The 12,451-nt window shown below is 44.7% G+C and overlaps 1 protein-coding gene across 1 annotated transcript; it reads right to left on the bottom strand.

Annotated features, from left to right (window-relative positions):
• Window positions 1-6,275: 6,275 nt before the first annotated feature.
• LOC122817929 (uncharacterized) lies at window positions 6,276-11,827 on the bottom strand. Its single transcript, XM_050889981.1, has 8 exons — window positions 11,750-11,827; window positions 10,807-11,668; window positions 10,532-10,740; window positions 9,246-10,372; window positions 8,650-9,062; window positions 8,182-8,586; window positions 7,218-7,470; window positions 6,276-6,462 (listed from the first exon to the last, which is right to left on the bottom strand). Exons 1-8 carry the CDS (start codon window positions 11,825-11,827, stop codon window positions 6,276-6,278), a joined length of 3,534 nt encoding a protein of 1,177 aa, XP_050745938.1.
• Window positions 11,828-12,451: the final 624 nt, after the last annotated feature.

Raw genomic sequence — 12,451 nt, 5'->3', positions numbered from 1 at the left:
ATTCAAATTTATCGTGTATCTGGAAATTAAATAATGTATTGGTGGTGTTGAAAGATATTCCCCCAGTGGGTGTGAGCGTGATCCCGCGCAGCCGTCCTGTTGAAGGAGATATCCAAATGTTGCCCCTACTGTCACTGTTTCTCTGGGCCGACTGGCCACTGGTTATCCACTGTAGAATAAGGATGATTATGTTGGGAGAAAACTATTCTCCTTTTCCTGCACATGCCCATGCACATGAAACGCTAGACGTGGAGTGGTGCAGATGTTGTTCGAGGACCTCTCTACAAACAGATCAGCTGAAGAAAGGGCAAACCGCATCGCAGATTACACCAAGGTAGCCTGTGAGGCATCTATGCAAAGGGTAAAACCCCATCAAGGAGAAGACCGGCATACTGGTGGAACCAATCCATTGCGGAAGCCAGGAAAGAATGCCATAGAGCAAGACGCGCATACCAACGATCAAGAGGAAGACTCGAATTCAGGGCACTCCAGATATACTACAGGGAAAAAAAACGAGCACTGGAAAAATAAAATAAAATAAAAGAAAGCTAACGCAGGTGCTTTAATAATATATGCGAAGAAATAGACTCCAACCCTTGGTGCTTCGCATATAAACTCGTCACAAGTAGTCATCTTAAAAAGGATAGTCGAAACACTATTCCCTGAGCAAGAGAGTATGGCGCGTATAGCACCGATCGTAGACACGAGAAGCATAATGCTCACATGTCCTGAAAAAGTCCTTGAGGTCTGATGATAAAGTACTAAAAATAGCCATAAAAGCAAACATAAAACAATATGTTGTCATGTATAATGCATGCCTAACAGAAGTTGTGTTCCCTAGTCGCTGGAAAACTCAACGGTTGGTACTCATACCAATGGGGGACAAGCCAGCGGAGGAGCCTTCTTCGTATAGGCCACTCTGCATGGTGGATACGGTGGGTAAATTTCTTGAAAGAATAATCCACTCCCGGCTAGAAGATGCCCTTGTCGGAACCAACGGCCTCTCTGAGATGCAGTATAGTTTTCGAAAGGGACTATATACAATCGATGCCATTGCTAAACTGTGCGAAATCGCAGACAAAGCCATTGAGGGAAATAAGGTGGTTGTACGGCACTAAGCAGTATTGCGTAGCGGCAACATTTGATGTTAAAAACGCATTCAACTCCGCTAGCTGGCGCCACACACTAAATGCAAACATTAAGCAAACTTAATGTCCCAGTGTACATACAGCGAGTAATAGCGAGCTACTTCGAAGGCCGCCTGCTCCTGTACGATACTGAATCCGGGCAATCGACTCACAGGATCACCGGGGAAGTCCCCCAAGGATCAGTCCTAGGCCCTTTGTTGTGGAATGTCATGTACGACGAGATCCTTAGGATCACGATGCCATAGTAGTTACGGCCAAGAAACTCCCAGACGCGGAAAGAATCTGCAATGAAGCTGGGAAACGAGCAAGCGCATGGCGCGATTCTAAGGGTCTCGGCTTGGCAGCTCATAAGACCAAAGCAGTCCTGATAAGTAGCAGGCAGAAAGTGGAAACGGCTACTATTAAAATTGTAGAAGCCACCATAAAATCTCGCCCAAGCCTAAAATACTTCGGTGTCATGATCGACCACTGGCTTTCATTCAAAGAGCATCAACGGGTATCCGCGCAGGTAGCACAGGGCATGGGTGGCAGAATGTTCAGGCCTACTGTCCGACTTAGGACATCGAATTTTATAAAATAACATAGTGAAGCAAGCCATGTGTTTGTATAACACGACTTTTGCTATCCATTTTTAAAGTATACAAAATAACAATTTAAAGGCGTTCCAAGTTGTTGTTGAAATATGAATTCAAAGACAGATGGTCTGTACTAAGTATTTCTGTGTTTAAAGGGTTAGCTCTGTCACATTATTCTTGTAATTAGTTGTTTAAACGAGTTGTCTCCCACGCTTTTTATACCCTTGCAGAGGGTATAATACTCTCAGTCAGAAGTTTGCAACGCAGTGAAGGAGACGTTTTCGACCCCATAAAGTATATATATTCTTGATCAGCGTCACTAGACGAGTCGATCTAGCCATGCCCGTCTGACCGTCCGTTTCTAAGCAAACTAGTCCCTTAGTTCGAAGCTATCGGGATGAAACTTTCTCAAAAGTCTTCTTTCTATTGCAGGTAATAAATAAGTCGGAACCAGCCGGATCGGACAACTATATCTTATAGCTACCATTAGAACTATCGAAGAAAAATTAAAAAAAAAATTATATCATTAGTGTTTTTATACCCTTGCAGGGGGCGTTAGTTTGCAATGCAGTGAAGGGGACGCTTCCGACCCCATAAAGAATATATATTCTTGATCAGAGTCAGTAGACGAGTTGATCTAGCCATGTCCGTCAGTCCGTCCATCTGTCCATCCGTTTCTACGCCAACTAGTTTTTCAGTTTTAAAACTATCGGGCCAAAACTTTCCCAAAAGTCTTCTTTCTTTTGCAGGTACTATAAAAGTCGAAACCAGCCGGATCGGACAACTATATACAATAAGTGCTGCTTTAACTACCAAATACCACTCAGCTGCCTAGCTGCAATAGAACATAGAGACTTGTACATATTGAACTATTGAATATAATTTAATTAGTGTAAAAATAACTACATAAGTGAATTTGGTTTTCTGTTAAATATAATTATATGCTTTTGTTAATGAAAAACCAACAACTAAAAATTTGATTAAAATCAGCCTTTTTAACTTTTTTTAGCTTTTTTTGGATGATCCAGCTTTTTTGCTCAGGAAAAAATGACACCACTGCTTGCGGGTCCTCGCGTATGTCCATTGATTCATCCAGCGATGTCGCAAGCACACACCGCTGTCCGGTGTTCGTCTAGAGGCCCAGGACATTGCCGCCACAGAATAGGTCATGACCATTTGTACTCAGAGCAGGTATTTGCCTGAAAAATACCGCTGCTTGAGTCCGAAGCGTCCTGTGCCCGCGGCAAGATCAATTCTCTCCATGTACCATGAACCATGATGAACGACATTTTATTAAACTACCGTACGAACGTTCACTCTCGCGGCTTCTGCTAATATTATACCGGAAGAACTTGTGTCATTACAAAAGGGTATGCGTTGGTTTTCGCTTGTTTTTCTACAAAGGCCATCCATCTAAAGCCTACATACGACTTAAAGACTGAAAAATTCCATGCCGCCTTTGCTCCTTTCGTATCTAGAAGAGGGTGTCCTCGCCAAGTCCAGTACGACAATGGAAAAACCTTCATCGGCGCTTCCTCCGTGCTTTCCCGATATTTTCTGCAAGCCTTTAAAGAGTCTGTGACTGATGCGTATAGTCATTAGCAGCTCACCTGGCAATTCATTCCACCTGGGATATGGACGGCCTATAGAATGCTAGTGTCAAGAGCTTCAAGACCATGCTTTACAAGTCCACCGGTACACGGAATCACACTTTTGAAGAGCTGTCCACTCTTCTAGCGAAAATCGAATCTTATTCAAATTCCAGACCGCTATCCAACTGATCTTTTAGCATTGACACCAGGCACTTTTTTGTCGGAGGAACTCTTCTGTCCATAGTGGAACCTGAGGTAAAGTCCATTCTTAGCCGGTGGCAGCACATAATGTCTCTCCATCACTAATTCCGCTTTCGTTGGAAGGATGAGTACCTCAAAGAGCTCCACAAGCGCAACAAAACGCAAGTTCCCACCGAAAATCTGAGCATTGGCGACATGGTCGTCATTAAGGATGACAATTTTCCCTCAAATGAGTGCCGACTCGGAAACATAGACTCAGTTTTTCCGGAAACCGATGGCGTAATCGATATTTGTACGGCACGCGGCTTTGAAAAACGTCCAGTGACCAAGGGGGTACTTCTTCCAGGAAAGCCGTCCAAAGCCACTTTATAACGAGTAGAGGCTTGAAGAGCCATCGATGTTTTAACGCTCTATCGATAAAGAATACCCAACATCGATGTATAATTTCTAGCATCGATATTAACATCGATGGTTGACTTGAAATTTTCCCCATCATTTTTTCATAATAAGAAAGAGCGGAAAAATGGTAAGTACCAATAGCTGTGTTGTAATCTATTTTAGATTAAATATACTAATCATTCAAATTTATCGTGTATCTGGAAATTAAATAATGTATTGGTGGTGTTGAAAGATATTCTCCCAGTGGGTGTGAGCGTGATCCCGCGCAGCCGTCCTGTTGAAGGAGATATCCAAATGTTGCCCCTACTGTCACTGTTTCTCTGGGCCGACTGGCCACTGGTTATCCACTGTAGAATAAGGATGATTATGTTGGGAGAAAACTATTCTCCTTTTCCTGCACATGCACATGCACATGAAACGCTAGACGTGGAGAGGTGCAGATGTTGTTCGAGGACCTCTCTACAAACGGATCAGCTGAAGAAAGGGCAAACCGCATCGCAGATTACACCAATGTAGCCTGTGATGCATCTATGCAAAGGGGAAAACCCCATCAAGGAGAAGACCGGCATACTGGTGGAACCAATCCATTGCGGAAGCCAGGAAAGAATGCCATAGAGCAAGACGCGCATACCAACGATCAAGAGGAAGACTCGAATTCAGGGCACTCCAGATATACTACAGGGAAAAAAAACGAGCACTGGAAAAATAAAATAAAATAAAAGAAAGCTAACGCAGGTGCTTTAATAATATATGCGAAGAAATAGACTCCAACCCTTGGTGCTTCGCATATAAACTCGTCACAAGTAGTCATCTTAAAAAGGATAGTCGAAACACTATTCCCTGAGCAAGAGAGTATGGCGCGTATAGCACCGATCGTAGACACGAGAAGCATAAAGCGCACAAGTCTTGAAGAAGTCCTTGAGGTTCTGAAAACAATAAGAGACGACAAGGCACCGGGACCTGATGGAATCCCGAATAAAGTACTAAAAATAGCCATAAAAGCAAACATAAAACAATATGTTCTCATGTATAATGCATGCCTAACAGAAGGTGTGTTCCCCAGTCACTGGAAAACTCAGCGGTTGGTAGATGCCCTTGTCGGAACCAACGGCCTCTCTGAGATGCAGTATAGTTTTCGAAAGGGACTATATACAATCGATGCCATTGCTAAACTGTGCGAAATCGCAGACAAAGCCATTGAGGGAAATAAGGTGGTTGTACGGCACTAAGCAGTATTGCATAGCGGCAACATTGGATGTTAAAAACGCATTCAACTCCGCTAGCTGGCGCCACACACTAAATGCAAACATTAAGCAAACTTAATGTCCCAGTGTACATACAGCGAGTAATAGCGAGCTACTTCGAAGGCCGCCTGCTCCTGTACGATACTGAATCCGGGCAATCGACTCACAGGATCACCGGGGAAGTCCCCCAAGGATCAGTCCTAGGCCCTTTGTTGTGGAATGTCATGTACGACGAGATCCTTAGGATCACGATGCCATAGTAGTTACGGCCAAGAAACTCCCAGACGCGGAAAGAATCTGCAATGAAGCTGGGAAACGAGCAAGCGCATTGCGCGATTCTAAGGGTCTCGCCTTGGCAGCTCATAAGACCGAAGCAGTCCTGATAAGTAGCATGCAGAAAGTGGAAACGGCTACTATTAAAATTGTAGAAGCCACCATAAAATCTCGCCCAAGCCTAAAATACTTCGGTGTCATGATCGACCACCGGTTTTCATTCAAAGAGCATCTAGCGTACGCTAGTGGCAAGGCAGGCAGAACCGCGGCCGCAATTTCGCGAATTATGGCGAACACTCGTGGACTGAGGCAACCAGGACGTAGATTACTGGTTAGCGTTGTCACATCGACGCTGATGTACGCTGCTCCCATATGGGTCCGTAAAAAATGGGAGTTAATTATGGGTGATTCCGTACAGAGACTGTGTGCCTAAGGGTTTGCTTTGCGTTTCGCACGGTATCCCATGACGCGGCTCTAGTTATATTAGAAGTAATACCGATGGACCAGCTAGCAGTGGAGTCAGAGGGTATCCACGAAAAGGGTTGGAAGGACGCCAGCCGTTTGTAACCTGGTGGAAATTATGCTTGATTCAGAAGTAAATTGGTCCGCTGTATATACCACCGCCACAATAGTTCTAAAAAAAGCTCCGCATCGCAGAAAGACTGCGAAATTTTAATAGGATAGAATCCTAGAGAGCCCTTGGGCCATAGTCTGTAACAAGGCGGTCCGTAACCGAGGCGGTCAAGTTCGAGATGGTCCTCAAGATCGAGCCGAACATGCGCACGAACATTCCGCACTCCCATCCGTGCGCTCAGTGAGAGCGTGGTGATGAGGTTCAGAAAGCTAACGCTCGCGGATGAGCGGATCCAACGACCATCCACCATCTCCTTGATCCTGGGCGCGGACGTCTAACCGAATGTGATCCAGCCGGGCTTCCACAAGGTCGACGAGGGACTGCCGGTCCAGAAGACCATTTTCGGGTAAATCCTCTCCGGCGCCTGTACGCAGGCGTAGGCAATTCGTTGCAGCGCTAACGATTGCATGGGTGGCGGAATGTTCAGGACATAAAATTTTATAAAATAACATAGTGAAGCATAAAACGATTTGTGTGTTTGTTTAAAACGATTTTCGCTATGCATCTTTAAAGTATACAAAATAACAATTTAATGGCGTTTCAAGTTGTTGTTGAATTATGAATTCAAAGACAGATGGTCTGTACAAAGTATTTCTGGGTTTAAAGGGTTAAACTCTGTCACATTGTTGTGACGATTCGCACCCGATCGTCAAAGTTGAGGAGAAGTCTACTCTGGGGGTCTTTCACACACTTTGTAATAAAAACTCGGAAATATGTTGAACTGCACCAGTTGTTTAATTTGTATACTTTCAATCTTTGACTTAATGCTAATTATAATTTACAAATTATGAAATATAAAAGCTCGGTTATAAACGCGACCAGCTTCTCCTTAGGTCTTCCTCGGTGTGTGTTGCTGCTAACATTAGCATCAGAAATCTAACATTCGCTGTTAAAACTGCTGTTGTCCACTGCTTCTTAGAGTCGCCAGAAAAACAGCTGTCCAGCTTCTCCTAATCGACAGAAACACCCGTTCATGCCGCCCCCAATACTGGACCCAGTATTCAAAGCCTTAGACCATGCTTAAACTCTGAAAAGGTTGAAGTGTGTTATGGAGTAATTGCGGGTACATTCAAAGCTGCATGGGTTGTGTACTTGGGCTAGACAATTCAGTAAATCTTGGCAAGTGCAAACGACAAATCTTTGACACAGACCTCTTGTAAATAACCGTTGAGGTCTTAATTGTAGCTACTCGAACGAGCCCATCGGCCTCAGGATGTAAGTCGATGATTCGCCCTAATTTCCAGTCAGAAGGACCAGTTCGATCATCCTTGATGATGATCATGTCGTTACGCTGAAGATTGTCAGTTTCGTGGCGCCACTTGGGGCGCGCCTGCAGATGAGATAGCCAATCTGCACTCCATTTTTTCCAAAAGAGGTGAAACATCCTTTGACCATTCAGGAACTCTGTGTTTAATGAAGAATCCTTAAGACTAGGCTCAGGGAGAGACATCATTGAATCCCCGATTAAAAAGTGCGCAGGGGTGAGAGCTTGCAAATCATCTAAGTCAGACGTTAAGGGACATAATGGCCGAGAGTTCAAGCACGCTTCTATCTGGACAAGAATGGTAGACAGCTGCTCGTACGTCATTCGAATCCCATTAAACGATCGATAAAGATGGGTTTTAACAGCTTTTACATTGGATTCCCAGAGTCCGCCAAAGTTTGGACTATGTGGAGGATTGAAATGCCACTGAATGTTTCGACGAGTAAGTTCAGGAACTACTGTCTCTTCAATTCCTTTATAGAATTCATTGGTCCACAGCTTTAGAGACTTGTCAGATGAAATAAAGTTGGTTCCACAGTCGCTGTATAGATGTTGCTGCAGCGCCCACAGAAAATGCTGTGCCGACATTCCCGTGACTGCTTCCAAATGAATCGCTTTGCTCGCTAAACAAATGAAAACTGCAATGTATGCTTTATAGCAAGTGTGACCTCTGAATCTAGATGACTTTATCTCAATCGCACCAGTGTAATCAACTCCAGTTGCTTTGAACGCCCGTTTGGGCGGATTGACAAGGTGCGCTGGTAAATCTCCCATCAGTTGGCTTTATGGTGACGGCCGGTGTTTGAAACAGGTTACGCACTGTCGCAGAATCCTTTTTACTGCCTGTTTACCGTTGACGATCCAGAAAACCTGATGAATTGTAGATAAAGTTAGTTGCACACCGCCATGTAAGGTGTTGTGATGAGCGTTCCTTATAACCAAAATCGTCAGGTGGTGGGCCTTTGGAAGAATTATTGGTGTGCGTTGAGATATGGAGAGCTGCAAAGCATTTTTAAGTCTACCTTTAACTCTTATGAGCCCCTCATCGTCTAGAAACGGTGATAGCTGGCTGAGTTTGTTGTGTTTGGATAGAAATTTGTTGGATCGTAGTCTTGATAATTCTTCCGAATAGACTTCTTGTTGAACCATCCTCACCAGTGCGAACAAAGCCTGTTGAAATTCAGATACCTGAATAGGACCGGTGAGTCTATCCGCTTTTTTGTGACGAGTATTATAAATGAATCGTTTGACGTAGGCTGTAACGAATAAGAGTTTATTATAGGAGGAATATGATTCGATAAATGGTTGCACTTCTATACAAATGTGGGCTCCGATGTGCTTTAAGGATTGCTCTCCTGAAATAAGTTCTGATTTTGGGGACTGAACTGGATTGACTGGCCAATGCTCCTCTGAAAGCTGCAGCCAATGTGGTCCGTTCCACCAAAGCGTGTGGTGTTTCAGCTGGGAAGGGGTGAGTCCGCGTGTAGCACAATCTGCTGGGTTTTCTTGCGTAAGAACATGTCTCCACTGCGATGGCGAGCTTGCCTCCAGGATTGCTCCAATTCGATTCGACACAAATGTCTTCCAACGCCTAGGGTCACCGTTGATCCAATACAGCACTATCATTGCATCCGACCAGTAGTGTACGGATATGGTGTGATGTGATGCTTGAAGTTGATTGACAATCCAATCGGCTAATTGTGTACACAGCAGGGCTCCGGATAAGTCAACTCTCGGAATTGTTAGCGGCTAAACAGGTGTGACTCGCCTGCGGGCGGCTAATAAGTTAACCTGCACGGAACCGTCCGTACAACTAGCTCGAAGATAAGCGCATGCTGCATACGCCATGGATGATCAATCACAAAACATGTGTAGTTGCAACGTCGAGACATGCCTTAAATCGAAGCCTAACCACCGAGGGATGTGGATCTCTTCAATGTCGGGGAGCTCTTGAATGAGCTGTCGCCACCGCTCGGCGAGTTGATCTTGCAATGGGTCGTCCCAATCTAATAATGCGGGGGGCTCATCCTTGCGCTCGATACGAAAACTCCAAACTTCCTTCAACAGGATTTTTGCAGCGATGATCACTGGTGCCAGGTATCCCAACGGATCGAATAAGCGTGCTACTGTGGATAGTATAGAACGTTTGGTGAATATAGGATTGAGAGGAAACTTAAGATTAAAACCAAAACCATCTTTGTTTGGATGCCAATACAACCCTAAAGTTTTAATGGAGTCGTTATTGTCTATCTCAAAAATGCTACTGTTAGAGAGATCTGTAGTTGGGATGCTTTCTAAGATATCTGGATGGTTGGATGCCCACTTCTTGAGCTCCATGCCTGCTGATTGCAGAGCTGCGATGACATCATTGCGAATTTTTAGAGCTTCGTCGATGGTCTCGTGTCCGGTTTGAACATCATCCACATAGATTTCCTTTTTAAGGACATGCTCGGCCAGAGGATAGCGTTCACGCTCGTCGGACGCAATCTGATGTATGACTCGAATCGCCGTGAAGGGTGCCGAGGCAGTGCCAAACGTTACTGTAGTCGAAAAATATTCCTTGATGAGTCCCTTTTCATCGCGCCATAAAATTCGCTGATACTGGGCATCTTCATCATGCATATCTATGCAGCGATACATTTTCGTTATATCGGCCACGAAGACATACCGATGAAAACGCCAGTTGAGTATAGCTCCTCCAAGATCGTTTTGTAGGGCGGGACCCGTGCATAAAATATCATTCAAAGACCTCCCGTTAGATGTTTTGCACGAAGCGTCGTATACGACGCGCATTTTTGTAGTTAAACTGTCGTCTTTGATCACAGCATGATGTGGAACGGTGCACGCAGAGATTGAGAGTTGCCTTTGAGCGTTGATCCTAGTGTGTTCTTCCTCACTACCTTTTACCTCTTTTATCTGCTTGAGATCGAAGTACTCTTGAATAGTGCTGACATACTTTTGACTGAAATCTGGCCGATGATTAAGTTTCCTTTCCAGGGCGTGAAAACGGTTTAATGCGATTTGCCTTGACCGGCCGATCACCTGTGTGGGGTCAAACAACGTTTTTAAAGGCAAACGAACAAGATATTTCCCATTCGGCTGACAGATATGAGTTTGTTGAAAATGGTCTTCACACCATCTTTCCTCTGCGTTGAGTTGTCTTGTTGTGGAGACCTGATCCAATTCGAAAAACATCTGTACCGTGTTGTTTAGGTTTGCCAAATTACAACGGATGGAGATTGATGTCGTCTGGGCTGCTTCAGCTGGTCCAAAAACTATCCAGCCCAGCTGTGTGTTTTGTGCAATTGGTTCTGCCAGCGTCCCCTTACGTATGTCCGGAAGCATTAATTGCGGGATAATGTCGACACCGATAAATAGGTCAATGCGACCCGACTTGATGAAATTAGGATCTGCAAAGGATAACCCTTGGAGATGTTTACAGGACTTAATGTTTACATTTTGTTTTGGTAAATGACCTGTTAGCGACCGAAGGATGAAGGCTGAGGATACGTAGGCGTTAAAATCAGATCCTGAACATGAGATTATGGTGAAGTCGGTGCTGTGCCTGCACTGATTATGCGACGTATTACCAATTCCCGTGATTTCAGCTCGAACAGGATGCCGTTTGAGTCTAAGCGCTTGAACGATGTTTTCTGTGATAAGGGTGCCTTCCGAACCATGGTCGATGAGAGCTCGAACTAAAGCTGACTGCCCAGTGGAGTTATTTACGATCCGAACCAGTGCAGTAGCAAGAAGGGTCGTTGAGTTCAGATGGGAGGCAACTGCGCTGAAGAGTTGAAGAGTTGAAGAGTCTGCGCTCCGACCAGAGTCTGAAGTATGCTGTCGGGATACTCCAGGAGTCAATGAAGGACTTTGTTGAGCATTCGGGAATTGTAACAAAGTGTGGTGCCGTTGACCACATTGGGAGCAGTTTCGGTTGCTGCTGCATTGACTGAGAGAATGGGAAGCACTAAGGAAATTGATGCATGCCTTTGAGCGGTCGACTATAACCTTTCGCGCGAAACAATCCTTGGCAAGGAAGTCCGGGCACCGTCTTAGAACGTGATTCTGTTGGCAGAGCGAGCACCTGATGGATCCAGACTCAAGAGTACTGTGGAAGCTGTGTCCCCTAACAGTGGAGTTTCCCGATGGTCTGGTTGTCTGGCGATGGTTGGTCGATTGTATAGATGATCTAACTGGAACGGCTGGTTTCCTACTCTCAATTAGGTCGATGCTGACCAATCGATTGTGCAGAAACATCACCAGTTTTGTGAAGGTGGGGATTTCCACGTTGTTGCCCAGGGAATGTTCCCAGGCCTGTGTTGTGCTGATAGGCAGCTTTGTGAGTAAGTGATTTACCAACCAATGATCACAGGAATCAATGGCAATGTGTAGTCGTCGGAATTCACTTATACATACATTTGCCAGGTTTAACAAATTCCTAAGGTCCACCGCGATCTCCTTGGACAGTGGCTCGATTCCGTACAGTGCATTCATATTGTACATGAACTGCAGTCGAGGGTTGTTGTATCGTTTTACCACAAGGTTCCATGCCACTGCTTAGTTGGTTTCTGTTAATGCCATATGGCTTAAATCCTGGTCTCGTCCGTGCGGTAGTGCTTGCTTCAAGAAATGAAATTTTTGAATGTTTGAAAGAGATTGATTTTCATGTATTAGCTGCGTAAAGCTGTCATAAAAAGATGGCCAATCTGCAAAATTTCCTGGAAAGTGGGGTACGGGCAATTTGGGCAGCTGAATTGTGGAAACAGGACTGGGCACAAAGGTGTTGTTTATGGATTGATCACCTGATACCTGTATTGGAACCGGAAACTTGGTTTCGTATGGGTTGAATCCGCTATTCTCCTCGACTTCTTGATTCCTCCGTTATTCGAGGCTCCGTTATGGGATGTACGTGGCAAAGGTTGCGTAACTTTGCTGGTTTAAATTAATAGTAGATTTGCACACAAGTAAGCACAAAGATTGTAGTATGTTTACAAATATTGGAAGCTGATGAAGTTATGAGTGTATGGTCCCCTCATGGGCCACCAAAATGTTGTGACGATTCGCACCCGATCGTCAAAGTTGAGCAGAAGTCTACTCTGGGGGTCTTTCACACACTTT

The sequence above is a fragment of the Drosophila biarmipes genome, unplaced genomic scaffold (assembly GCF_025231255.1).
Source record: "Drosophila biarmipes strain raj3 unplaced genomic scaffold, RU_DBia_V1.1 ptg000009l, whole genome shotgun sequence".
Lineage (NCBI taxonomy): Eukaryota > Metazoa > Arthropoda > Insecta > Diptera > Drosophilidae > Drosophila > Drosophila biarmipes.
This window is presented reverse-complemented; position numbering and strand designations above follow the sequence as displayed.

Coding starts and splice junctions, on each gene's coding strand:
- LOC122817929 (XM_050889981.1), bottom strand. CDS start 11,827: ATGAATGCACTGTACGGAATCGAGCCACTGTCCAAGGAGATCGCGGTG. Junction 11,669..11,749: donor ATTTGTTAAACCTGGCAAAT/GTATGTATAAGT, acceptor TTACTCACAAAG/CTGCCTATCAGCACAACACA. Junction 10,741..10,806: donor CATCCTTCGGTCGCTAACAG/GTCATTTACCAA, acceptor TATCCTTTGCAG/ATCCTAATTTCATCAAGTCG.